Here is a 26,503-nt window from a genome sequence, read left to right as displayed (position 1 = left end):
TTTGCTGCAATGTGCAGCTCCTCGTTTAACCCTCTCACCCGATTTCTCGAGTATTCGGCTGAGTAGACCGGGGGGCTGCATAGACCACTCATGATCCTTAGCTGAACGTCGACGACGCTCACCCCACGACCAGGCAGTCAGTGGGTTTCGAACTCGCAACCTAACGATTGTAAGACAGGCGTTCTAACCAACTGCGCGCGCTACCTGGCCGTTAAACTACTTACTGGGCGGCACTCAGCCTGTCATTCCGCCGAATCTCTATTCGGCTGAATATGTTTAAATTATGAACATACCCTTAAAACCACCCTTAGCATATAATAATACTAGTGACTAGGGTCCCAGGTAACAAAATAACTTGCTCAAAGGTATCTATATTTTTCAAAAACATGTGACATAGTTTTTGGCTTAATTTTGCCAACAACAAACTAGCAGTGTTTTTAGCGATTTTTACATTACTGATCTAAAAATACGTCTTATAGTAGTTTCCATGGGGTCTATACCTACTTTTTTTTATAAGTAGGTATATAGTAGTGCGCCATCGACAGTGAGCCGCGCGTGCCGACGGCGACTGTATGTAGGATGGTTTTTTAGCGCTGCCGCTAATTTCGGCCAGCACAAAATTCTTGAAACAAATGCGTATTGAGTAACCTTCCATTGATCCAATTTTAACAAAAATTTGTTAGCTTACTCATAAATTGATTCACGATGTCAATCCTTCGCATCTCACCGATCTGTGGTTATGAGAAGCATTATTGGATGCGCGCGCGACCCAGTTAAGTAGTGCATCGCGCTACAAACTCATAGACTTACAAGGAAAGTGTCCGAAAAATTTAAAGCATATCCAACCATGTTGGCAGCAGTGAGCAGCAGTATCGTCAGGACGATAAAGGGGACCACCTAGTGAAACGACCGTGGGGTTCACGGCGTGATACAATATTTTACCGAGTGGGTGCTGCTTTTAGTTTTAGCAAATTTCCATAAGTATGCTTTACAGCAAATGATCAAGCATTTTTTAATTTTAATTTTCTTTTCAACTAAAACTACTTTATTTGTGGACAATTATTATTTTTCCGATGAAAATATCTGAGTCATAAAGAGCTACGAATTTTTATAAGAAAGTGTAAATCTAAAAACAAAATATAAGATAAACTTTCTATGCTAACGGTTTATTACATAACTGACAATGATTCAAAATTCTAAAAATAAAGAAAACGTTTCGTTTAATTCAGTTTCTTATTTCAATCACGGCATTCGAAATGATGTTACAATAAGCCTCATTAAAATATAAAGGAGTTCCTTCTTGAAAAAATAACTCCAAGGTTTTAAAGATTCTTTGCTCAGTCAGAGTCGCATGTTTTCCGTGATTTCGATCGAGTTGAGATTCTGAAAGACATAGGAATTGGCTACTTTGTCAATTTTAATTAAGTAAATATATTGATTACATAATTTCTAACCTTCAAGGCTAAAAGAAAAATGGTCAATGGAATCGGTCAATAACATACCTTATAAACGAAGGACGGCCATGAGAAGAGGAACTGCGGCGATGGACATGCTAAGTGCACTACTGTCATCTTCACCTTCAGCAGCATCATCACCTTCAGCAGCATCATCACCTTCAGCAGCGTCACCTTCAGCAGCGTCACCTTCAGCAGCGTCACCTTCAGCAGCGTCACCTTCAGCAGCGTCACCTTCAGCAGCGTCACCTTCAGCAGCGTCACCTTCAACAGCGTCACCTTCAACAGCGTCACCTTCAGCCTGAGAGCCTGAAATCAATTAGGTTCATGGTAATTATTTGTATTGCAGTTATCCAAATTGATTTATTCTGGTCTTCAGTAATAGCGTCTAATACCTCCTCTGTACAAAACATTCGCAATCAATATATCAATTAGAAAATGCCAGTAGAAGTATATTATTATCAACATATTGAATTATAGTTTAGTTAACTTACGGATCCCAACAACCATCAGGCCCATGAGGATAGCGAGGAGGAAGAATTTCATTTTGATTATCTTGATAATTGTATTAGTGTTAATTAAACAGTTATCACGCGTGGAATATTGAGCTCCAGGCAAAGTTAGAACTTGGAATTCCAGTAATTAAAAATATCACGATTGAGTATCAGATTTGGTTTATAAAATAAGCTAGGGAGCGACAATGCAACATTGAAAAAAAAAACCGACGCCATTAAATACGATATCGATTACGGAACTGATCATCAATCCGTGGAATGATCACGAGAAATCTTGAGTGGAATCAAAATGCTTGATCGACTGATCGGAGACTTATAATTTCTTGAGGAAAAGAATGGTCACCAAACCCGCAACTGAGGAACACACTGTTCTGTGACCGTTGGAGCAGCTTTAAATCACTACCGCTCTCTCACGCGGCTGCAGCAATATCGAAAGCGAACGATCAATCACATGCTATAATTACGGCACGTGACAGTGCCCGCTACATCAAGATGTGTCACGTGACACGGCACGTGACACGGCGCGTGCTGTGTCATTAGTGCAACCTTGCGGCACCTATAATGCTGTGTAGATCGGTTTCTCTTTGACTGTGTAGAGAGACAACTCCCTAATTACGTATAGTGAGGAGCTCATCGTGCAGTGTGCACATATTTCCAAGTCGTTGATATGTCTAGAACGCGAACAAATTAGCGTTGTGTGTTGAGGGGGGGGGGGGGGGGGGGGCAGCTACTCTGTACACAGTTAGTATTGTCCCGGGGAGGGGGGGGGGGGGGGGGTTTCATTTTGAATTTGCGGACGGTTATTCAAATTAGTATGGGTTTTGGTCAAATACGCTATACACTTTTAAATCTCCTGAATACAGCATAATAATTTTTTTAGCTGAAAATTGGTTTCTTTATTGATCAGGGGATCGGAATTGTTATAATCACGAATTTATAACGATGAGCAAAGAAAACGAGTGCTAAATAGTAAATATAGCCATGATTGCCCCTTAAACATGAGTTGATCTGCGAATGCATGATATCGTACCAATTTTTACAAGGGTGTTGTTTTTAAAACAACACCCTTGTCCGGATCACAAAGCTGCAGGCTTGCTCGGCTTGTCCGATAATAGACCACATTTTTGTCTTTTTATTATAGGGTCGATCTCACGCCGGCGTACGCCACCGGCGCCGGTGGGTTTCGGGCCCACGCCGCCGCCGACTGGTTTAGCCACGGCGGACGTCTGCAAATATGTACGTTTTTTAATCTTTGGATTGTCCCCTAGCTCGGCATGGCAGACAGGAAAAAGCTTTAAGGTCATTATAAAAATTTATCATCATATTATTCAGCATATAATATGCTTGTCCTCTCAGCGCTAATTGTTTGAACATTCATAACTCGATAATGATCAGCTGAGCTCAGTTGTAGCTCATAATGCAATGTAGAGTTTCACTTTCTTTTTCTCTTGGCAAAGCTCACAATGAGGAGGTTCTCTTTCTCTTTCTCTTGGCAAAGCTCACAATGAGGAGGTTCTCTTTCTCTTTCTCTTGGCAAAGCGAACTACTCATCTCTGTATGAGTAATGAACGGTATGTGATAATCCATCCTGATGTAGCAGGAGGCCCACACGTGAGTCCTTGCTGACTGGGTGAGTGGGGCTATGATATTTTCATATTTCAACAATTCCGCTGCATTTGAATTAGTCTGCGGTGCATTCCGATGATAAGTCTAATTGTTTGGATTGAGATCATTGTGCTGTTTGTGTGTTTCTCTTGCTCCGCAGGTGGAATGCGGAGGAGGACAAACATTCATAACTCGATAACGATCAGCTGAGCTCAGTTGTAGCTCATAATGTAGAGTTTCACTTTCTTTTTCTCTTGGCAAAGCTCACAATGATCAGGATCATCAGGTTCTCTTTCTCTTTCTCTTGGCAAAGCGACCTACTCATCTCTGTATGAGTAATGAACGGTATGCGATAATCCATCCTGATGTAGCAGGAGGCCCACACGTGAGTCCTTGCTGACTGGGGCTATGATATCTTCATATTTCAATAATTCCACTTCATATTTCAATAATTCCACTATAACGATTTAGTCTGCGGTACATTCCGATGATAAGTCTAATTGTTTGGATTGAGATCATTGTGCTGTTTGTGTGTTTCTGTAGCTCCGCAGGTGGAATGTGGAGAAGGACAAATATTTATTGTGTGTTATTTGTATTCAATTCAGAGGAGATTAGCCAATTTCAATCTAAACTCATAATGATAGACCCTCTGACAAGGGCAAAGCGTCATATATACGCTACAAACTCAATAAATATTTATTGAGTTAATTAATCCTATAATTGTTCCAACTTGCGTCCAATGAGTCAAATAACAAAAGAGTTCACAGTTCCAACGCAGATTCAGCGGAATTCCGCCGAATTAAGATGTTTCGGCCGGATACCAGTACCACCGAGTAATTATACTAAAAGTTAAAAATAGCATGTAGAATGTAGATACCTTATGAAACATGTTTAAATGGTACGAAAGTCGGTCGTTTTTCGAAAAAAAACCTCCGTCTACCAAATTGGATCATGATCAATTGCTTTAAACATGATTTTGGACCCCTACAATTATGACTAAAAATAAGCAAGCTCTGTCACTACTATAAATTATTCTTATATCGGCCACGGCGGTGAAATTTCGGGAGTATAGTGAGATAGTGGAAGATTACAGACACCGTCGGTTTCCTATACTTCTAATGATCCTTGGAGGATCATTAGAAGTTAAGTAATAAATTGAGGCTTATATAGGCTAACTTTCAGAGGTTCCGGAGAAATCGTAACCTTAATTGCACGCGGCTCTTTTGACTAAAATAAAGTTTATCTACAAGCTAGGTGGTCCTATAACATGAGCGGTATTTCTCACTGAAAGACTAGTTATTGTTATTACAATGATAATGAAGGAATGCTCAATGAAATGGTCTCTTCACTGTCACAATATTGCGGCTGCGACCTGGGCCAGATCGCTTTCTCTTTCTACATAGAATGGTTTCGTCTTTGTTATTTTACGTCGTAATTTAAAGTGGCATGTTAAAGTGATGTAATGTGTGAATTCTTATATAACTAACGGCACTGTTTTACGTCACTTAGCAACTGTTCCTATGAGGATCTTACACACAGCTCGCTTTCTCTTTCTACATGACAAAGAGAGAAAGAGAGAAGCAAATTGATCCTCCATAACAGCAAATTTCAAACAAATTAGTGTTTCCCTTTTACATCAAGAAGCTAAGTGCGCGATGAGCTTTTAGCTTGTCGAAGTGAAACCGTTACCCATTAAGAGGCGCTTCATCATTAGGGAGAAGAACTGTCTACTCTATTGTTTGTGGGACTAATTGGAGAGGGAGGGGGCCAGGGGGGCTTAATGTACGTGTTTTCTGGTACTTCAGTTCTGAAAGGCGGAAATGTGAGTTGATCTCCTAAGGCTAAATTATCCCTGATTTGAATATATAGAACACATTATGCGCGGGCTGTCGTGAATCTATTATATATATTGTTATATTATATATCTTATTAATAAGGGAGAAGGAACTGTCTACTCTTCTATTTGTGGGGAGTAACCAGTCTTTCACAATATAATTGTAATTAAATAATGGGCTGAGTGTTTTTTAGCAGCATAAATCGCTCCCACACGGTAACTAAAGGTTGTACATTGTATTTTATAGTGTTATCTTTATCAGATGCAAGTGTAACTTCATTTTCCAAATATTTCGGAATATTTTGTAACTTAAAGCTTTAAAGGTATTTACAAAATTACTGCAATCTACTGACCCAGCTTTTGTAACCGAATAAAGTGTTAATTGTCAATATACTGATTCAGAGTCTAACAAACGAAATACTATGTGGATGAGTCAAATCTCACAGAATAAGAATGAAAAGCACTAATTTCGTTTAGCAACCAAGTAATCAGCAACATTGTAGTCTATACAATTTGCTTCATACTTCCAGGACGAGTGGGTCGTATAAGCTGTCCTGATTGTTCTAGAGTAGAATAGTTTAAGGCTGTTATGATGATATCTAAATAATATCTAGATACCTTTTGTAGCTCTTTTACACTGCAAATATTTGTGAGTGCAGTCACAAATAGTTTCACTGTGTTTTGATCTTTGTTAGCTGCATCATCAAGGAAAATGCACATCAACACATCAACTACCACTAATATGGATGTTGTGCTAATAACCCAAGGCGATGGCTCCGAGTTTCTGTTCAGCTTCCCTGCCTCCCTGCCTCCCTGCCTCCCTGCCTCCCTGCCTCCCAGCCTCCCTGTGATAAAAGGCTCTTTTCCTTTATATTTTGTTCTGCAAGGTGACAAGGGAAAATACTTCAATTTGAATAAACCGTTAAGAATTGTAATTACAATATCTCAGAGTTCCTCAAATACCATGTCAATAATTCGAATAGCCTAGTAAACATTAACTGTAAACGTCTGCTGTATCCAAACCAAAAAGTGTCCTGCCATCCAACAGGCCCACTCTTAAATATCCTTAGATAGTATAAACAATCTCCCACTCGTTTAGCAATTCCTAAACAAATCCCAAACTATCCTCCTTGTAACCAAAACAGAGGTGTTAAAACTTAAAATGCACCCTCTGATAATCAAAACAGAGATGTTAAAATAAACTTTCTGTTTCCCTAAAACTCTCTGCTCTTAACAATATCTTTAACTATCCTCCTATAGCCAAAACAGAGTTGTTAAACTGAACTCTCTGCACTACCCTGCTGTACTAAATGTCGTACACTAATAAATGCCCTAAAATACTACGGTAAAATACAGTTTAATGTCTAGTACTAAAACTGCTAAAACGAGTGTATAACATATCCTCCCCACAAAATTTTGTGGAAGTTCTCCCGTTGCAATTGCAATGGATAACTTTACAAATTCTAATATATATCAAATCTACCTACAAAGTGTTTTTTTTAAAACCCACATAAAATTGAGAGAAAAAAATGTGTCTCTCTTGCTATTAAAACTGGCACCAAAGCTGCCCAAAATCATTGTCATCACCAAGTTGAAAATAACCATGTTCTAATGATGTCAAGATTAGTACTACTGTAAGTAAAGTGTTGTTATGATTCAAACTGAATGTAAAAAAGAGGTGATCAATCTCCCGAATACGGTAGGAATCAACACTCAGGATCCTAGTAATACAATATGACTGTTAAAACGGAAAGGGCAACAACAAGGTCTATCTTTACGATATACTGTTCAAATTCCGGATACCGTGATATTGTTGTGAATATTTAAACAAAATACCATTGTTTTTAATTGTAGTTAACTCATAAGAGCAAAACAAGATTACCACAAAATACCATTGTGCACAATAATTAATATATATATATATATATCACGTAAATAACCTTTCAGGCTATCTTACTTAAATAAAGTTATTCAGGAATCTCACCTGTACTAAACGTACTTCGGTTTATTCCTTCTCGGTCTGAGTTCGTACTTTCTCCTCGGATTTCTGCCGTCTTCCTCACGACCTATCTCAGCAAGAGTAAGTCCTCTACTATCTATTTCTCCGAAGTGCATATTTCCCTCTCTGCTTGGTCCAGCAGATGCAGCCGCTACTTCCGGACTAGAGACAATGTTTTGAGATTGACTTGAATCTAGTGCATCGTGAAAAGATTCGGTGGTGTCTGCACTTAGATTTAATTGTGGATCTTCTTCCTGACGCGGTACATCGTTGAGTGATGAGTTTACTATCGTGTCATCCAATCCTCGTTCCTCCTTTTCCACCACAATGGCCAGATCTCCGCTTCCAACTTCAGTCTGTGGTACATCATTTCCAGAACTGGTGAGATTCACTGGTGCTGACGCTTCTCCTCCACTTTTAGTGATCTTAGATGAGGGACAAGGAATTACTTGATCCCTCTTCTTCTTCCGACTCCTTGTGATGATGTGATAATCATCTGAATCATCTGAATCACTATCAGTGACTAGGATCACTTCACTCATGTTGCCTTCACTTTCCCCAGAACAACCGTTGGGAAATCCCACAGCCGCTCCAGGAACCTTGGTGAGTGGCTCTCCCCCTTTATAAGGTTTCATCTTCGTGATGCTGGTTACCTTCTTCTCCTGTCCCACCTGTCTCTCGTTCAGCTTTGATTTTCTCTCGTTCAGCTTTGATTTTCTCCAACTCCTCTTTTGCTTCAGCCGCTGCTGCAGCCTTTTCTTCCTTGTCACTGCCACTAGTCATCTATGCTCAATTCACTTCGAGGGTATTAACCGATTGATTAATCAGGCTCCAGTTGATAAAAGGCTCTTTTCCTTTATATTTTGTTCTGCAAGGTGACAAGGGAAAATACTTCAATTTGAATAAACCGTTAAGAATTGTAATTACAATATCTCAGAGTTCCTCAAATACCATGTCAATAATTCGAATAGCCTAGTAAACATTAACTGTAAACGTCTGCTGTATCCAAACCAAAAAGTGTCCTGCCATCCAACAGGCCCACTCTTAAATATCCTTAGATAGTATAAACAATCTCCCACTCGTTTAGCAATTCCTAAACAAATCCCAAACTATCCTCCTTGTAACCAAAACAGAGGTGTTAAAATGCACCCTCTGATAATCAAAACAGAGATGTTAAAATAAACTTTCTGTTTCCCTAAAACTCTCTGCTCTTAACAATATCTTTAACTATCCTCCTATAGCCAAAACAGAGTTGTTAAACTGAACTCTCTGCACTACCCTGCTGTACTAAATGTCGTACACTAATAAATGCCCTAAAATACTACGGTAAAATACAGTTTAATGTCTAGTACTAAAACTGCTAAAACGAGTGTATAACACCTGCCTCCCTGCCTCCCAGCCTCCCTGCCTCCCTGCCTCCCTGCCTCCCTGCCTCCCTGCCTCCCTGCCTCCCTGCCTCCCTGCCTCCCTGCCTCCCTGCCTCCCTGCCTCCCTGCCTCACTGCTTCCCTGCCTCCCTGCCCCCCTGCCTCCCTACCTCCCTGCCTCCCTGCCTCCCTGCCTCCCTGCCTCCCTGCCTTGGGGTTATAGTTCAGGTCAGGGTTAGAGTTGGGGTTAGAGTTCAGGTCAGGGTTAGAGTTGGAGTTATAGAGTTATAGTCCTGCCTCCCTGCCTCCCTGCCTCCCTGCCCCCTGCTTCCCTGCCTCCCTGCCTCCCTGCTTCCCTGCCTCCCTGCCTCCCTGCCTCCCTGCCTCCCTGCCTCCCTGCCCCCTGCTTCTCTGCCTCCCTGCCTCCCTGCCTCCCTGCCTCCCTGCCTCCCTGCCTCCCTGCCTCCCTGCCTCCCTGCCTCCCTGCCTCCCTGCCTCCCTGCCTCCCTGCCTCCCTGCCTCCCTGCCCCCTGCTTCCCTGCATCCCTGCCTCCCTGCCTCTCTGCCTCCCTGCCCCCTGCCTCCCTGCCTCCCTGCCTCCCTGCCTCCCTGCTTCCCTGCCTCCCTGCCTCCCAGCCTCCCAGCCTCCCTGCCTCCCTGCTTCCCTGCCTCCCTGCCTCCCTGCCTCCCTGCCTCCCTGCCTCCCTGCCTCCCTGCCTTCCTGCCTCCCAGCTTCCCTGCCTCCCTGCCTCCCTGCCTCCCTGCCTCCCTGCTTCCCTGCCTCCCTGCCTCCCTGCCTCCCTGCCTCCCTGCCTCCCTGCCTCCCTGCCTCCCTGCCTCCCTGCCTCCCTGCCTCCCTGCCTCCCTGCCTTGGGGTTATAGTTCAGGTCAGGGTTAGAGTTGGGGTTAGAGTTCAGGTCAGGGTTAGAGTTGGAGTTATAGAGTTATAGTCCTGCCTCCCTGCCTCCCTGCCTCCCTGCCTCCCTGCCCCCCTGCTTCCCTGCCTCCCCGCCTCCCTGCTTCCCTGCCTCCCTGCCTCCCTGCCCCTGATTCCTTGCCTCCTTGCCTCCCTGCCTCCCTGCCTCCCTGCCTCCCTGCCTCCCTGCCCCCTGCCTCCCTGCCTCCCTGCCTCCCTGCCTCCCTGCCTCCCTGCCTCCCTGCCTCCCTGCCTCCCTGCCTCCCTGCCTCCCTGCCTCCCTACCTCCCTGCCTCCCTGCCTCCCTGCCTCCCTGCCTTGGGGTTATAGTTCAGGTCAGGGTTAGAGTTGGGGTTAGAGTTTAGGTCAGGGTTAGAGTTGGAGTTATAGAGTTAGAGTTTAGGTCAGGGTTAGAGTTGGAGTTATAGAGTTATAGTTCAGGTCAGGGTTAGAGTTGGAGTTATATAGTTATAGTTCAGGTCAGGGTTAGAGTTGGAGTTATATAGTTATAGTTCAGGTCAGGGTTAGAGTTGGAGTTATAGAGTTATAGTTCAGGTCAGGGTTAGAGTTGGAGTTATAGAGTTATAGTTCAGGTCAGGGTTAGAGTTGGAGTTATAGAGTTATAGTTCAGGTCAGGGTTAGAGTTGGGGTTAGAGTTTAGGTCAGGGTTAGAGTTGGAGTTATAGAGTTATAGTTCGGGTCAGGGTTAGAGTTGGAGTTATAGAGTTATAGTTCAGGTCAGGGTTAGAGTTGGAGTTATAGAGTTATAGTTCAGGTCAGGGTTAGAGTTGGAGTTATAGAGTTATAGTTCAGGTCAGGGTTAGAGTTGGAGTTATAGAGTTATAGTTCAGGTCAGGGTTAGAGTTGGAGTTATAGAGTTATAGTTCAGGTCAGGGTTAGAGTTGGAGTTATAGAGTTATAGTTCAGGTCAGGGTTAGAGTTGGAGTTATAGAGTTATAGTTCAGGTCAGGGTTAGAGTTGGAGTTATAGAGTTATAGTTCAGGTCAGGGTTAGAGTTGGAGTTATAGAGTTATAGTTCAGGTCAGGGTTAGAGTTGGAGTTATAGAGTTATAGTTCAGGTCAGGGTTAGAGTTGGAGTTATAGAGTTATAGTTCAGGTCGGTGTAAACTTACGTTTATAAAGCTATTAGCCTCTGAGTTAAGAAAGTATAGGTGTTCAGCGGTTATAGTCGCTCTATTACACGAAGCATCATGGAATAGTGCAGGTTCTTTCTCTACAAGTACAACATATAATAATGCCTCGTTATTTAAGAGAAACAGAAAGAGAAACTCTAGTTAATAGTGAGGGTTCTTAGTACGTTATTCAAGTGATAGAGAAAGACAAACTTTAGTCAGAGATTGTTCTTACATTACGTCAGCCAGCCTTGGGGGTGGGGGAGGGGCCGGGGTGTATTGTATGAGCTGTTATTTCTATACACTTATACAGTAGCTATGTGCAAATTGGGTCTAAAAAGTGGTGTTCTAACATGGCCGAAATCTGGCTTACAGAGTAACTGATATCTTAACTATTCCAAAGAGAAAATGAAGTGTACCATTTGTCCACTTACTATCAATGATATTTCCGCACAACTAACTCTAACCCTAACCATTACCATATCACTACCGCACAATTAATCAAAACCCTAACCATAACCCATATCTTAACCATATAAACCCCAAACAATCGAATTTCCATTTTATTATCCAGGCCAATTATTCAAATGTTGTTCCCTTAATTCAAACCCCCGTGGCCCGCGTAGTAATACTTCAAATTATTTGAAGGATTAACTCATCACTAAATATTTCTCCTAAAACTCTTGGTCATTGTTTCTGTATTTAAAATAAAAAGGATGTAGGACTATAATGATCTCAATACATTTCTCATTCCCAGAATGTAAATCTTAATATTTGCAGTAGAATTATTGGAATGCTATAGCTCATTTGTCAGACCGGATAAACTCACGTGCAGACGCCTAATACCCTGTAAAATATGGGTCTGGCATAACGTGATTAAATAAACAGGCATGTACGCAAAGTGAAAGAGAAACTGATATCTTTAGCTAGCTGCAATACTGCAACTGCCCATCTCAATAGTCAATTGTAAGAGAAATGCGTTTTTTTTATGGCTGAGAAGGTTAACAAAGTTAGTTTTCAAGGATATATAATTGTGATCTGATCTAATAGGGTAAGCAGTCATTAAATTACGGCCAAGATCGAAGATCAAATATTCCACCTTTTGGTATTTCGCCCATAGCATATTAAGCAACATTTTTTGTAAGTATTAAATCTATTGTTAAGTTAGGGTTATAGCCACAACTTTATCCGTAACCCAAACTTCGACCTTAAGGCTTAACCATACCACGTCAAAGCTTTAAAATCATTATACACGTACAAATTTATCATCCTGTCCTCTCAGCGCTAATTGTTTGAACATTCATAACTCGATAATGATCAGCTGAGCTCAGTTGTAGCTCATAATGTAGAGTTTCACTTTCTTTTTCTCTTGGCAAGCTCACAATGAGGAGGTTCTCTTTCTCTTTCTCTTGGCAAAGCTCACAATGAGGAGGTTCTCTTTCTCTTCCTCTTGGCAAAGCGAACTACTCATCTCTGTATGAGTAATGAACAGTATGCGATAATCCATCCTGATGTAGCAGGAGGCCCACACGTGAGTCCTTGCTGACTGGGTGAGTGGGGCTATGATATTTTCATATTTCAACAATTCCACTACATTCGAATTAGTCTGCGGTGCATTCCGATGATAAGTCTAATTGTTTGGATTGCGATCATTGTGCTGTTTGTGTGTTTCTGTAGCTCCGCAGGTGGAATGCGGAGCAGGACAAATATTTAGTGAGTTAAACCGAATAGGAGGAAAGGAAGATAAATACACCAACACCAACACCAACACCAACACCAACACCAACACCAACACCAACACCAACACCAACACCAACACCAACACCAACACCAACACCAACACCAACACCAACACCAACACCAACACCAACACCAACACCAACACCAACACCAACACCAACACCAACACCAACACCAACACCAACACCAACACCAACACCAACACCAACACCAACACCAACACCAACACCAACACCAACACCAACACCAACACCAACACCAACACCAACACCAACACCAACACCAACACCAACACCAACACCAACACCAACACCAACACCAACACCAACACCAACACCAACACCAACACCAACACCAACACCAACACCAACACCAACACCAACACCAACACCAACACCAACACCAACACCAACACCAACACCAACACCAACACCAACACCAACACCAACACCAACACCAACACCAACACCAACACCAACACCAACACCAACACCAACACCAACACCAACACCAACACCAACACCAACACCAACACCAACACCAACACCAACACCAACACCAACACCAACACCAACACCAACACCAACACCAACACCAACACCAACACCAACACCAACTATAGTAGATTATTATAGGTCGATCTAACAATTATGATACAACATTGGTTAAATGGCACGGATCAAGCGGTTATAAGACAGTATTTCGTCAATTTTGTCACACTCAGAATATGGTACCTCTTTTTTACTGTGAGGTGAATGTGACGAAAATTGGCATGAGTTTCTATATAAATATTTCCTGTATAAATCAATTCAAACTATAATCAGAACAGCTCTTGATGTGAAAGAAATTAATGTATCTAACTTTTACAATAACTTATTTGACCAAAACCCATAATCATGGGTAGAGTGAACCGCTGCCAGTGTCTCTGATCTTTTCCAAACAAAAGGAAATGATATTAATTTAGAGAACCGTCCGCAAATGCAAATTGATACCGAGAATGAAATCGGTCGCTCGCTTTTCCCATTCAATAAGCTTTATTACAATTCGTGAGCCGTGAATGAATGGGAAAAGCGAGCGACCGATTTCATTCTCGGTATCAATTTGCATTTGCGGACGGTTCCTCAAATTAATATCATTTCCTTTTGTTTGGAAAAGATCAGAGACACTGGCAGCGGTTCACTCTACCCATGATTATGGGTTTTGGTCAAATATCATCTCTTTTTGATTATAATGTCAGGATAATTTACAAAGTCGAAACTTCATTAATAAGGAGGTAATTTCAACGATTTCGAAATTTTACCTTTGAAAACATTTCCTTGTGTTTAGGTAGGTATATCTGTCGATAACAGACTGAATATGGCACTTTTTACTCATTCAAGTTGGCATTTAATTCATATATATAATGGCATTTAAATATCGTGGGAAAGCAGAATATATTCGAAATCACGAATGATCAAAATTCTCACCTTTCGCACGTGCAAACTTTGAGCGGACGTTGCGTGCGCATACAATATTGAATCACCGTAAAATTTAGCATAGTGGTATTTAATATATAGTTTGATAAGCATGCAAAGTTTCAGAAGATTTCAAAAAGAACTTGGATCACAACGGGACTCCAAAGTTGATAAAAATCGTGAAAATAACAATTTTCAGTGATATAAGCTATTTTAAATCAATTTGGGCGTGTCCCCACGTGTGCAACTTTTCGATTTTCAACTTTAAAACTGGCCTATAACACAATTTAGACCTTTCAGAAGCAAAATTGAGCTCCACAACCCAACAGATGGCCCAACACCAGAGAATACTAATTCACAACTTTTGTGTTTTTATAAAATTATTCTTCAAAAAAGCACTAACTTCAATAGCGAGTATCTTTATGAAGGATTAAGGTAGGAAACTTTTCCGGTAGATTTTCAGAATGCTTGAACAATTATCTAAGGTGAAAGTGTCCTCAGATTTTGAATAAAATTACTTTTTAATGTTGTAAAATCGATTTGAAAAGTTGTTATTTTGTCAAAAATCAAGTTTTAAAACACTTAAATTGATGACGTCATCAAGTGATGATTATGACGATAAATTATTTTTCAATATAGTGTAAACTAAAGTATAAACAATTATCTTTAAAACCTGTGCTTCGAAATGACTGTATCTTTTATACTTTTGAATCTATGGACACTTAAATGTAGGCTATAATTGACTGCCAAAGCGTCTATACATATCATCTCACTGCCGCCTAGCTTGTTTCAGGTTTACTGGTCTGGTTCGATGGGTCTGACCCTGGCCCCCTCCGCTCACCCCTGTACTCCGCATCCATTATCATCATGAAAAAGACCGACAAGAAACTCGACAGGAGATCGGACCTCTTTAATTCCACGTCTCGAGGGTGCAAGTCAGCTGGATCCACTCCTATTTCGAGCCCAGCTTTAAGCCGAAAAGTCACTAGCAGAATACATAATAGGAACACAGAGCCAGATGCAGATCTAACATCTGATGGAGACTTTGTAGATGTAGAGAACAACGAACCAGCATCGATCCCAGGCACGCTACTCTCTAAGTGTCCCTGCTTTGTAGAGTCAAAGAACCCTGCAATCTTATGTGTTAATTGTAAGCAGACCTTCCATTCTAACTGTGTTAACCTTGCTGGCCTCACAGCAACTTCTCTAAAGAAGCTCAGCACTTCCTGGAAGTGCCCGGACTGCTTTATCTTTCCTTACACAAGAAGATTGAAGGAGGAGGAAAAATCCAAAGCCTTAACAGAATACTTTAGCAATATTTCTAAGATATCAAAGTGTAATGAGGAACTCAAAGAAAGTACAACAACCATAGAGTTCTTCAACGAGCATATCAAACACCTCATACTCAAGGAGGACAGTTTCAAAGAACACTCCAAAAGAACAGAAAGATTAGTAACTGGAATTGAAGATATCACTGAAGACATAGCCTCTATCAAGGGTGTACTTACGAAAGTAAAGGAGAGTGGCTCAGCTCTTGAGACAACCAGCAACTCTCTCAAACAGGAGATTGATGGCCTGAAGGATTCTCTCAAAAATATACCTATGACAGAGCAACCTCCGACTAACAGCAGTACTTTCGATCATGTTGACAAGCTGATGACCCAGATCAAAGTGCAATTGGAAAAGATCAATGATCATGTATGTCCCTCAACGTCCACACAGAACTTTGATGAAGATGAACTACCTTACAATGCCTCTATTCTTATGACCCCCAACACTACTTCTCCTCACTTTGCTGCATCTCAAATTCCTGAAGGCCCTGCATGTGACCCTTATCTAAATTATCAGGAAGATATAGTGCCTGTTGAGCTTCACAGCAAACTTATAAAGCTGCTGGAGGACAATAGTGCGGATTTTTCTTCGGTTGATGGCAGCAGGGATGTTGTCTACTTTGGTGAACATGGATACTGGTACACAGGAGCCTATCATCAGGCAAAGGAAACTCCACCGGAGATACAAGATCTTTTGGACTGTGTGCGTCCCTCTCTCCCCAATAGGAAGAGCTGGCTGAACTCTTGCCTTGTTACAAGATATACAGGCAACAGTAGCTATATCCCCCAACACTGCGACAATGAGGTTCTTATTGACCCAGAATCGATAATAGTCACTGTGTCCCTTGGTGAAGAACGCACAATAAAGTTCACACATAAGTCGACTGAAAAGTCCTTAAAGCTCAAAGATGGAAGTGTATACGTGATGTCCAGAATGTCCCAGGAAATCTGGAATCATGGTATTGAACCCCTCGCTAATGAAGAAGATGGCGAGGAATCTGAAGAGAAAACTTCTGTGAGGTACAGCTTTACCTTTAGGCATATTGCGCCTTTCTACAAAAATAGCACAGTGTTAATTGGAGACTCAAACACTAAGTACATTAAATTTGGTAAAGATGTTGGAACTCTAGGAAAATGGGTTCCCGGTAAGCGAAAGTGGGCTGCTAAAATCGACGATATTCCTGCTCCCAAAGACATAGACCCTTTTCGGAACATTGTTATACATACGGGAATCAATGATATTCGAGATGATTCCAACAGACCATCCACTAGAACACTTATTGCTAAGCTTAAGAAGAAATGTTGTGAAATTCAGCAATTTTATCCTAATAGTAAAGTTCATATTAGTTTACTCTTGCCCACCAAATCACAGTTTGTTAACTCACGTATAGGGGAGTTAAACAGTTTAATTGTCGACATGGTTTATAATAGGAAAAACATGTTTATTATAGATAACTCTGTACTAGGTTCTGTTAACGGATGTATCCCCTCTAAGTATGGTAGATTCTCACGTGATGGCACACCATTGGTCAATGATGTTGTTCATCTCGGGAGAGAAGGCCTGAAAATATATGGTATGAACATAAAACGGTGTATTGTACAACGTGGTGGAAGTCAGTCCACGGAAAGATTTAAAGGTGGAAATGGTGACTATAGTAGTGCCCTAAGTAGGGGTAGTCCGTAGTAGGGGTGATATCTTACCGATATGACCTCAATAAACTTCAATATTACAAGAGAGAGATGTCCAGGTTGTGATAGCAATGTACTAAGCCATCATAAAATCATAATATGTGAGAGTTGCGATACAATATATCATGCCAAATGTTCTGAACAGAGTTTTAAATTTGATCATGTTAAACAAATGTGGCACTGCAGTCAGTGTTACGCCTTCAAATCCCAAAGGTACAATCCTTTTAACTCAATTATTTATGACAAATATGATCCCAACACTGTAGAAAGAGACGAGGATATGGAGACTATTTCAAACATTCTAAAAGACTGTAGGTATTACAACATGACAAATTTCAACCGGCTGTCAAAAAACATACTTAACCATAACAAGCCGTTTATATCTATTGTGTTTAACAACATTGATGGGAACGCATCTAACTTTGACAGCTTTATTACTGATATGTGTCAATATGATGAGAAATTTGCAGTTATTGCGCTAGTTGAAACAAACATTGATGAGGAAAATAAGGATCCATACAAAATTGATGGTTACAGCAGTGAGTACAACTCCAAAACTGATGGGAAAAAGAAAGGTAGTGGCCTTGGTATATATATTGACAATCAGTACCAATACAGCCGAATCGAAAAGTTATGTAAATGCTCTGACAATCTTGAAACACTTTTCGTTGAGATCACTAACACAGAGGTTCCACAGATTGCTGGTGTTGTTTACAGGCCCCCTAGTGGTGATATTCAAGATGCACTTGCTGAGCTTGATGTGTTGATGAAATTTCTACCGTCTAATAATGTAGCCTTGACAGGTGACTTCAATGTTGATCTTTTGGCCCAGGGACGAAACATAGCTGAATTTGAACAAACTATCTACAGTAACAATTTAATCCCTTTGATATCGATTGCCACCCATGCCAAGCCGGGTTGCAATGAAAGCTTAATTGATAATATTTTAGTGAACTCTACTGAGCGTGTCTTAGGATCTGGAATTCTTGAATCCAAGATTTCCCATCATAACCCAATCTTCTGTTTCATATCGTGTAATATTAAAGAGAGTTCAAATACTGCCAAACTTAAACCTAAGTATGATTACTGTGAGTCTAATATAGAAAGTTTCCTCAATAATATTGGAAAGGATATCTACCAATCGAACTTTTCGTATGATGAGGAAGGTTTTGAAAAATTTGTCGAAACTGTCGAAAAAAATCGAACTGAATTTCAAAGTGGACTGTACTGCTGGTTTTCAATCAAAACGCAATAGATTGATGAATCCATGGATCACTTCTGCGTTAATTAAATCTGTGTTTACTAAAGGCTTTCACTACAAGCGATGGAAGGCTTCGTGTACCAAAATCAACCCATTAGGTGAGGAAACTTTATATCTTAAGTATAAGGAGTATCGTTCTATCTTAAACAAAGCTATAAAATCTGCGAAAAAAGCCCACTATGGGAAAAAATTTGAACTTGCTAAAGGAAATATTTAAAAAACCTGGGAATTGATCAACGAACTCAGGGGTAAATCTAAAAAAGATATAATTAAAGGATGTTAGGTAAAAAGAAGTCGAACTCTCAAAAATGGAATGGGAAGCACTCGGGTATGGGGGGTTGTGAGGCCCCAACTAGTAAAAAAAACACTTGTCCCTGCATCAAGGGTGGAATAATTTAAGGACCATTATCAAAAGTTTTCTTTTCAAATAAAAGTGGCATACCAAAAGGATCACAGTCCTAATGGTACGTCCAACATAGCAGAAAGGAGATGGACATAATTTACAAATGAATATATAGACTATGTTGTGGCTAGAACAGCTGTCCCTGGAGCTTGTCTTATCTTGACTCCATTAATACAATAAGACTTCTCACTTCCTATCATGGAACAACACTTACAGTTTCTCTGGTGGCATGGTTCTGTTTTGTTAAAGTGTTATTCTCTGCGTGCAATTGTGGGTTGAGGAGTCTTCTCCGCAAAGATGCGCATGATCGTTTAACATAACTGAATAGTCTTTTGCCGGTGTTTCTTTCGTTGTTGGAGGTCTCCGTTGTACTTGTCGTGTCGGTGTTAGAGGTAGACGACAAACTCGGGGAGGTCTCTATGGTGGACTCAAACTTTTCAATTATGTCTATCAGTGCCGCGTCACTTCCGAAGGTGGAGATTACATGTATTGTGTTCTCAGGGGACACAGGGAGCAATATAGAACTGTTCGAGGTGTCCCTGCAGGTGGGGAGCCTGCGTTCGAATGTTTTCACCTTCGAAGAGATGTTGTTGATCATCTTTTTCGGGTAGTTTGAGTTCGAAAAACACTCTTTCAGCTCGTCGATTCTTAGGGCTAACCTATCATTGTCATTGATGATACGGCGGAGACGGAGACATTGGGAATAGATGATGCTGCTATAGACATGGTTAGGGTGGGTGGATCCAAAGTAAAGATAAGACCTAGAATGAGTTTCCTTTACATACAGGTCGGTCTGGAGGTTACCATCGACGTAAAATGCAAATTGTATGTCGAGGAAACAAGTAAAAACGCTCTACTCTCCTTTTTATCGATACTAAATTTAGTGCTTTCAGCCGCCGCCAATGGCAATGCCACTAGTCAAACTCAAAGTCGAAAGAAAAAAATTTTAAAAGCGCAATCGTCTGCGTCTCATTGACATTATGACTTTCTTTATATTGACATTGTTTAATCGCTTGAATCCTATTTTTCAGAATGAAACTTAATTTAAAAGCTTCGCAATACTATTTTTATTTGATTACAGTAGTGAAAGGTTTTTAGGGCAAATTTTGTCCTCCCTCATTAAAATTTGCATATGAAATTATTTGTTATTTTAGCCTTAGGGGGGAGGGGGTTTATGTCCGCCAATGTCCGTTTCCTTTTTGAACTCTATGAGATAACGGACGTGTTCTTGGGACATCAGCGGACATTGACGGACATTTGACGCTAACAGAAAAATGTTTAAGTCAAAAGATTTTCAAAGTTATCCTGGAAATCTTTATTTTTCCTGCTACCCTGATAATTATTTTTAGCGAGTGATTGAGTGCGACCGTATTCTTCTTATCGGCGATTGATTTATTTGTGGTATGCGTTTCCGCACAAGGTCTTGGGTCTGTGATTTGTCAACTACAAATACAATTATCTTGCAGATTTGCAAATTATCACAATTCCTGACAATTTAGCTTTGGATTCTAAACTCTGACTGGAGTATCTGTATAGCTTTGTGAGTCTCTGCAGTGAACAAATTCCTGAACAATTGAATTTCATGATACAATTAACTTCCGGTTACCTGATTAAGATCACGCTCATTCCAGACTCCAGTCACGCTCATTCCAGTCACACAAATACAATTATCTTGCAGATTTGCAAATTATCACAATTCCTGACAATTTAGCTTTGGATTCTAAACTCTGACTGGAGTATAGCTTTGTGAGTCTCAGTGAACAAATTCCTGAACAATTGAATTTCATGATACAATTAACTTCCGGTTACCTGATTAAGATCACGCTCATTCCAGAAATCCTCCATAAATTGCAAAATGTTTATTTAAGGGCTGTCCCACACCAATTGTACATGAGTCTTAAATTTCTTGTTTCACTGTATGAATCATACAGTCGGCTAAGCCAGTTTCTCATTCGATCCCAATGCCAGCTCTCGATTCCTGAAAATCATTTCGGACTTGTGTCTTAAGCATGGACTTCAATTACTTCATCATATTTTATAACTAGTGTAACCCGGCCGGGATTTCACTGCCGCAGTTAAAAAGGTAGGAGTAATTACCCGTTGAGTCAAAACCCGCATTATAAGGTGAGCAATTCTATTCGGAGTTCCCTCACGTATCCAATAGTAATAGTATCTGTATTCTGTACCACGACTTTTACACCTGATCACTCTCGTCTTAAACCGCTTTAAATCGTTTTAGAAATTAACCCTTATTAACTCCGCACCACACCCGCCTTATATTTGAAAACATGCATTACATTGTCGTATGAAAGTAAACAAACAGACCGTAATGAGTGGCTCCCCCCTCCCCTAATAAGCGTATAGTATTAGTATTACACGCATAAACATTGTCGTATGAATGTATGAACTCTCTCTACAGTTTAAACAGACTGCAATCAGTGCCCTACACTTCTAATATCACTTGCGGAGCTAACCTAATTACCAACGCTACAATCTACATAATATGCAGTAATGGAAGAGAAAGCGAATAGGAAGAAAAAGTGAGCCATTTTAGTGGCTCACTCCATAATGTTGCATTAATAGTACAAAACCATCAATTAAGCCACTTACCACCGGCCGAATTTAAAAAAATTTGCATATGGGCTTTGTCAGAGTTTTGTCGATACTATACCGAAAAAACCTGTCCTGTAACTCTTACCGTTTTTTCAATATAACCGACCGGAAATTACACAAACACACACACACACACACATCTTGGCTTTATTAGTATTGATGCTATTTTTATTTTATTACAGTAGTTAAAGGTTTTTAGGGAAAATTTTTTCCTCCCTCATCTATAATCGTATATACTGCTATAATACACAAGGATATATTCTTGTGAACTCGGCTAGTATATATGAAACATTTGTCATGGAGTTGTAGAGGGAGTTATGTGCCTCGCCGGGCTAAAGTAGTGGATGACCTTGCTGTACGGCAAGTTAAACAAGGATCTGAAACTACTAGGTTCCGTACAGACTCAACTCTGCACCCGTGTCAATATGTTCATTATATGCAAGCCTCTTGATTTATAATACATGTGAATCATTGTATTATTATCATGAGGCACGTTTTGCCGTTCTCGTTACGTGAATGATCAATAATAATTAATTAATGTGTTTTAAAAGAAATTTTCTAAATATTTTTCAATGCAATGTAGGAATAATCTAAACAGTAAGTGTAACGACTATCGACAGTGCTGCACATCTATTTCTATTAAAGATGAAGGTGAGTGATTGACTGATGTGCTCCATAAAGTACCATTTTCATTTAGCAGGGGTTGTCAACACGTCATGTGCAGTGATTAGTTGTAGTAATTTCTCAATAAAATCAGAAAAGCTACGTCCTCCTACCAACTAAAACTATTCGGCGCAATTATGGCCATTTCTTATTAATTTGAACAAAGTTTAAGATTTTAACTTATATTATTGACATTCGTAAAACCACTTTGTTAATATATTTTAATTTGTTTTTCTTTCAGATCTTGATCTTGGTTCTGTTCGTGTTCGGTGGTACTCTAGCGGAACGGTATTGCTTTCCTGCAACTGATACTACGTTTTTACAGGAATCATTTCAGTACCATTTTACGAAGGATGCTAGCAGCTTGTATGATATTATGAAGGAAGTGGCTGCTCTTCCGGATAGCTCAGGTAAGTATATTTGATCACAAATCTTTCTTTTTGTTAACAGGGGATAATATTATACTCCAATTGATGAGTTGATATCGTCAATCAATGACACGGCGCACAATTTTAAATCTGTTTGTTTCCAGTTCAGTCTAATACCCCGAATATTCCATTTGAAGATACAATTTATGCTTTTGTTTCAGTTATGACGGATGACTCATCTGCAGCTTTCGGCAACAAATTCCAAATCGCATATGACTTGTCTGTTGCGGCGCTGACACTCAAGATTGGAGAAGGACGTAAGACGGGCAAGACTAGCCACGAAGTATCCACTTTTAGTACTGATAATGGATATGATGTTAAAACTGTACGCATGGTAGCTATGTTCACGGATTCGCATGAGTATCAGATGAACATAATCTTTTTTGATCCGGAAATCCTGGCGGAAGACACCACCACGATGTCTTATACGTATCCAGTAGACGGAGACAACGCTAAGGGCACGATGAACGATTGGTACGTGACGTATGCCTTCGACGAGGACGGTCAGTTGGAAGTTTATCTGAGCGACAGGAAAGATGGTCTCCTGGCAGAAGATAGCAAACTAAAGACGACTGACAAATTTCCCAGTCACGTATGGACGTTCTTGAAGACGCAATCAGAGGATATATATGCTGATGGATTGTTCCTGGAGTTGTCTATGGGCCCGGATCATCCAGATGGTGTAATCACATTTCAATACCGTAAGTTAATCTGAAAAATGATCAAAGTACATCCAACAAAACATTTTCATATCATAAAACAGTAAACCCCAATTAACCGTACCTCTTCCCTTTCCTCCAAATCCGCTTTATCAATGCAATGGGACCCTGATGTCAAGCACAATTGTCAAGCACTTTACTTCCCCTGAGTGAACAACCTCATCGATTGATTTGATGTTTTTCTCGAATGAATGATTATAGCTAGTCGTATCAGTAACTGAGTAATAAGCCCAAACGTTTTCACAGTTCACACCTATAATATTATATTGATATATGATTCTGGGGCAAAATTTGCAGTTTTTCCGTTTGTTGCGACAGAGAAAAGGCTCTCATCAGGATAAGGAAATGTTCTAAGCTTCAATGTAACAACATCGTATTCATGATCTCAAATTATTTGTTATATAGTAATGTTGAAAGTATTGAAACTGATAGCAAAACAACTTCCCAGCCATCCCCGGAGACTCTATTACAGACAGTGACATCGAAATTGTCGCGATGGGAGCAGCTGGATTCGGTTATATCCTGCAACGGGCAAGCTACCCCGGTAGCTCTGCGGAGCTGATAAATGGGTTTTCATTCCCGGAATGCGTAAACACAGACAACTGTGAGTAAATCCAAAGTTTAAACCGTTACCATGGTGACTATGCGTTTCCATGGTGACTATGCGCTCGTTCATAGTATTATTAATTTAGTTACGAGCAGTTGCTATACATACTAAGTCGGGGTATTCTGACTCTAGCGAAATAATATTATGATTATTATTTAGTTGCTTTTATACAATAACTTCCTTCATTTCAGACATGTATATTGTTCGTGATTTAGTTGCTTTTATAAAATAACCTCCTTCATTTCAGACATGTATATTGTTCGTGATTTAGTTGCTTTTATAAAATAACCTCCTATATTTCAGACATGTATATTGTTCGTGATTTAGTTGCTTTTATAAAATAACCTCCTTCATTTCAGACAAGTATACGGATCTCGTGCAGAGTGAAAATCCCTCCTGTCCTCAACCCAACACCGTCAGAGAGGTTAAAAGTAAAATGCCTTACGGTAAATATCATATTAAAGAGACGTGTCAAAGCGATGGATATAGCTGTTGGGATGATACTCATGATACCTGTAATGCAAAACAAAATTTTGGTAAGAAACGATATAACTTGTTAATACAAAGGTAAATATGTGTTATGGGACTATTATCGCGATTAGCAAATTTATCCCTTAATTGTCAAATTTGTTAACCAATGGTTGCGGAATATATGGGTGATTGCACGGACCTTATGGGACTTTATTTGGACAGACATTAAAAGTTAGTGAAGGACTTTTTTATGTTTAAACGAGTATTATACGGCTGCTTTTATATTGTCTTCGAATCAGTTGGCTGTTCATTAACAAAGCTTGAAGCAAAAAGTTGCCAAATAAACAAATTGTAAGCCAAGAATAAAAATATATCCATCCAGAATTATGTCTGTCCAAATAAGGTACGATAAGTTCAGAGTTAGTCGTAATTGCTACTCAGATTTAGATAGCTCTTTTAACTGTGACGTTCAGTTTGTAGTGTGTCGGAAGCTGATGCGACTGTAATGACTACCAATGAGCACATAGATGTGCACGTGGACAACGTTGGACCGTTTGTCGGAATGGAACTGTCGGAGGGGGATCGTGACAAAGTTATCTTCTTGGGGGAAAGACTTGACTTTATCTGTAAAGACAAAAATGATGGAGCCGAGTAAGTGGTCTACATCATGTCTATGGTCATATGTAAAGAGGGAGCTGGGGGGAGAGGGCAGGGGTAGGGGGCTGGGGGCAGTAATTTTTTTTCCTTTGAATATCGTGGAGTCCTCTTCAAACTACAGAAAATTGTGTGTTAGCGAGAAAGTAAGTCTGTAAGTTTCAGGATTATATTAAGTTTCAGGATTATATTATGATTCAATTGATAAAGTTGGAATCCCAGGTATGTGTTCGAGTACGACCCGGAAAACTTCAATGATGAATCTCAGTTTGGATACGACACCATCAGTTTCAGCTGCGTCAACGATTACGCTAAATTATACACCGACTTCAAGGCTATCTTTGATGCCTTGAAATGTGTCCGTAAGTTACTGTTAAAGCTAATTATATGATAGTGATAGTACTGCTCGGCTCTTTAGTCTCTAGCCTGGGAGAGAAGTAATGTAATTGCCCCGTCCTCTTAGACTCTAAGATTCTTAAAATATAAATACGTGTTTCCAACGATTACAAATGATTGTTAGTTCCGCAATTATTGAACATATTTTAAATTACAGCTAAGCCAGAAGATAAGCCAGAAGATGAGCCAGAAGATGAGCCAGAAGATAAGCCAGAAGATGAGCCAGAAGACGATGGTAATGATGGTCACGATGACGACTGTGCAAAAACATTCAGTTGTGAATATTCGCAAGCTGCTACCCTTACTAGCAGCTCAGCCATCACAATTGTTCTCCTGGTAGTAGCATTCTTTTAGAATTTTCTATCAAGTGATCTTTTCGATGATCGCAGATTGAATAGATATTACAAAAGGACACGAACTTGACTTAATTAGATTTTGAGCATATAAACTGTATTATACACTTTTCAAAGAAAAAGGGGAACAATAAATGTATTGCTTCGGCATTCAGACATTAATAAATTTGCATGATATTAGTAAGTTAGTATAGTTTAGAGCAATATTTTAAATATTTGGCCACATGGCTAAAAGTAAACTTGGGTTTTTGTTTTTGAGCTCTTGTATTTTTTTTATCAATAAAATTTCAAATTGTTACACAAATACATCATTTTATTTCAAAGAAAATATCACCGAATGACCTTACATGCCTTGACAAGTGACCGAGTGTAAACAAAATTAGGGACACCGAAACACCAGTTGACCAGTAAACTGGTCATAGCAATTACATCGGGCCTTATATGCACCTATAAGTGAAGCGATGCTGCAACCAAGGCATGCTAGGTTTATTCCATTGAATCTAAGTAAACTATAGGTAAAAATATAATATTAATCATAAGCTAAAATGTACTATTCTTTGTATTCTAAATGGGGAAAAAGAAGAAACATTGTCAGTCAGTCGAGAAAATTGTCAGTCAGGCTATATGGCAGCTTTGTAGATGTTGTGACTATGCTAGTAGTGGTCCCAGGCTTGCGACTGGAATTGCGGTGTTAAATCGATTTAATGGTACCAACGATCCACCTCCCACTTGTTGTTTGGTACTTAGCATTAATAGTGTTAGCTGTAGCCATTTATAGCAAGAATCTTAAAACTAAAGGGGATGACAAGGAAAAGAGGAAGGAAAAAGAATAACGGGACAAACAATTAATTAAAGTATTTATAGGAGCATTAGATATTGTAATTACAAGCTTCAATAAT

At 40.0% G+C, this 26,503-nt stretch overlaps 3 protein-coding genes across 6 annotated transcripts; 1 reads left to right on the top strand and 2 right to left on the bottom strand.

Moving 5' to 3' along the window:
- Nucleotides 1-1,105: 1,105 nt before the first annotated feature.
- On the bottom strand, nucleotides 1,106-23,529 carry LOC134813696 (uncharacterized). 2 transcript variants are annotated; one of them, XM_063821543.1, is made up of 4 exons: nucleotides 23,510-23,529; nucleotides 1,949-2,011; nucleotides 1,503-1,763; nucleotides 1,106-1,383 (listed from the first exon to the last, which is right to left on the bottom strand). In XM_063821543.1, exons 2-3 carry the CDS (start codon nucleotides 1,998-2,000, stop codon nucleotides 1,504-1,506), a joined length of 312 nt encoding a protein of 103 aa, XP_063677613.1. In that variant the 5' UTR covers nucleotides 2,001-2,011; nucleotides 23,510-23,529; the 3' UTR covers nucleotides 1,106-1,383; nucleotide 1,503. The 2 variants fall into 2 exon arrangements, with proteins under 2 accessions (XP_063677613.1, XP_063677614.1); XM_063821544.1 differs by lacking the exon at nucleotides 23,510-23,529 and having other exon boundaries at nucleotides 1,503-1,718; nucleotides 1,949-2,005.
- Nucleotides 9,051-12,293, bottom strand: LOC134814377 (octapeptide-repeat protein T2-like). The gene is made up of 2 exons (XM_063822476.1): nucleotides 12,205-12,293; nucleotides 9,051-9,642 (listed from the first exon to the last, which is right to left on the bottom strand). The coding sequence occupies exons 1-2, from the start codon at nucleotides 12,291-12,293 to the stop codon at nucleotides 9,051-9,053; spliced, it is 681 nt and encodes a 226-aa protein (XP_063678546.1).
- On the top strand, nucleotides 21,895-26,075 carry LOC134813695 (uncharacterized). 3 transcript variants are annotated; one of them, XM_063821542.1, is made up of 8 exons: nucleotides 21,895-21,964; nucleotides 22,302-22,386; nucleotides 22,566-23,105; nucleotides 23,572-23,727; nucleotides 24,090-24,266; nucleotides 24,675-24,852; nucleotides 25,078-25,217; nucleotides 25,409-26,075. In XM_063821542.1, exons 1-8 carry the CDS (start codon nucleotides 21,959-21,961, stop codon nucleotides 25,603-25,605), a joined length of 1,479 nt encoding a protein of 492 aa, XP_063677612.1. In that variant the 5' UTR covers nucleotides 21,895-21,958; the 3' UTR covers nucleotides 25,606-26,075. The 3 variants fall into 3 exon arrangements, with proteins under 3 accessions (XP_063677612.1, XP_063677611.1, XP_063677610.1); XM_063821541.1 differs by having other exon boundaries at nucleotides 22,218-22,386; nucleotides 25,421-26,075; XM_063821540.1 differs by having other exon boundaries at nucleotides 22,218-22,386.
- Nucleotides 26,076-26,503: the final 428 nt, after the last annotated feature.

The sequence above is a fragment of the Bolinopsis microptera genome, chromosome 4, assembly GCF_026151205.1.
Source record: "Bolinopsis microptera isolate Bmic1 chromosome 4, MBARI_Bmic_1.0, whole genome shotgun sequence".
NCBI classification, from domain to species: domain Eukaryota; kingdom Metazoa; phylum Ctenophora; class Tentaculata; order Lobata; family Bolinopsidae; genus Bolinopsis; species Bolinopsis microptera.
The sequence above is the reverse complement of the archived record's forward strand: the minus strand, read 5'-3'. Positions and strand labels throughout refer to the sequence as shown.

Coding starts and splice junctions, on each gene's coding strand:
- LOC134813696 (XM_063821543.1), bottom strand. CDS start 2,000: ATGAAATTCTTCCTCCTCGCTATCCTCATGGGCCTGATGGTTGTTGGG. Junction 1,764..1,948: donor CCTGATGGTTGTTGGGATCC/GTAAGTTAACTA, acceptor AATTGATTTCAG/GCTCTCAGGCTGAAGGTGAC.
- LOC134813695 (XM_063821540.1), top strand. Junction 22,387..22,565: donor TGCTCTTCCGGATAGCTCAG/GTAAGTATATTT, acceptor CTTTTGTTTCAG/TTATGACGGATGACTCATCT. Junction 25,218..25,408: donor TGATGCCTTGAAATGTGTCC/GTAAGTTACTGT, acceptor TTTAAATTACAG/CTAAGCCAGAAGATAAGCCA.
- LOC134814377 (XM_063822476.1), bottom strand. CDS start 12,293: ATGAGTAGTTCGCTTTGCCAAGAGGAAGAGAAAGAGAACCTCCTCATT. Junction 9,643..12,204: donor AGAAAGAGAACCTCCTCATT/GTGAGCTTGCCA, acceptor TATAACCCCAAG/GCAGGGAGGCAGGGAGGCAG.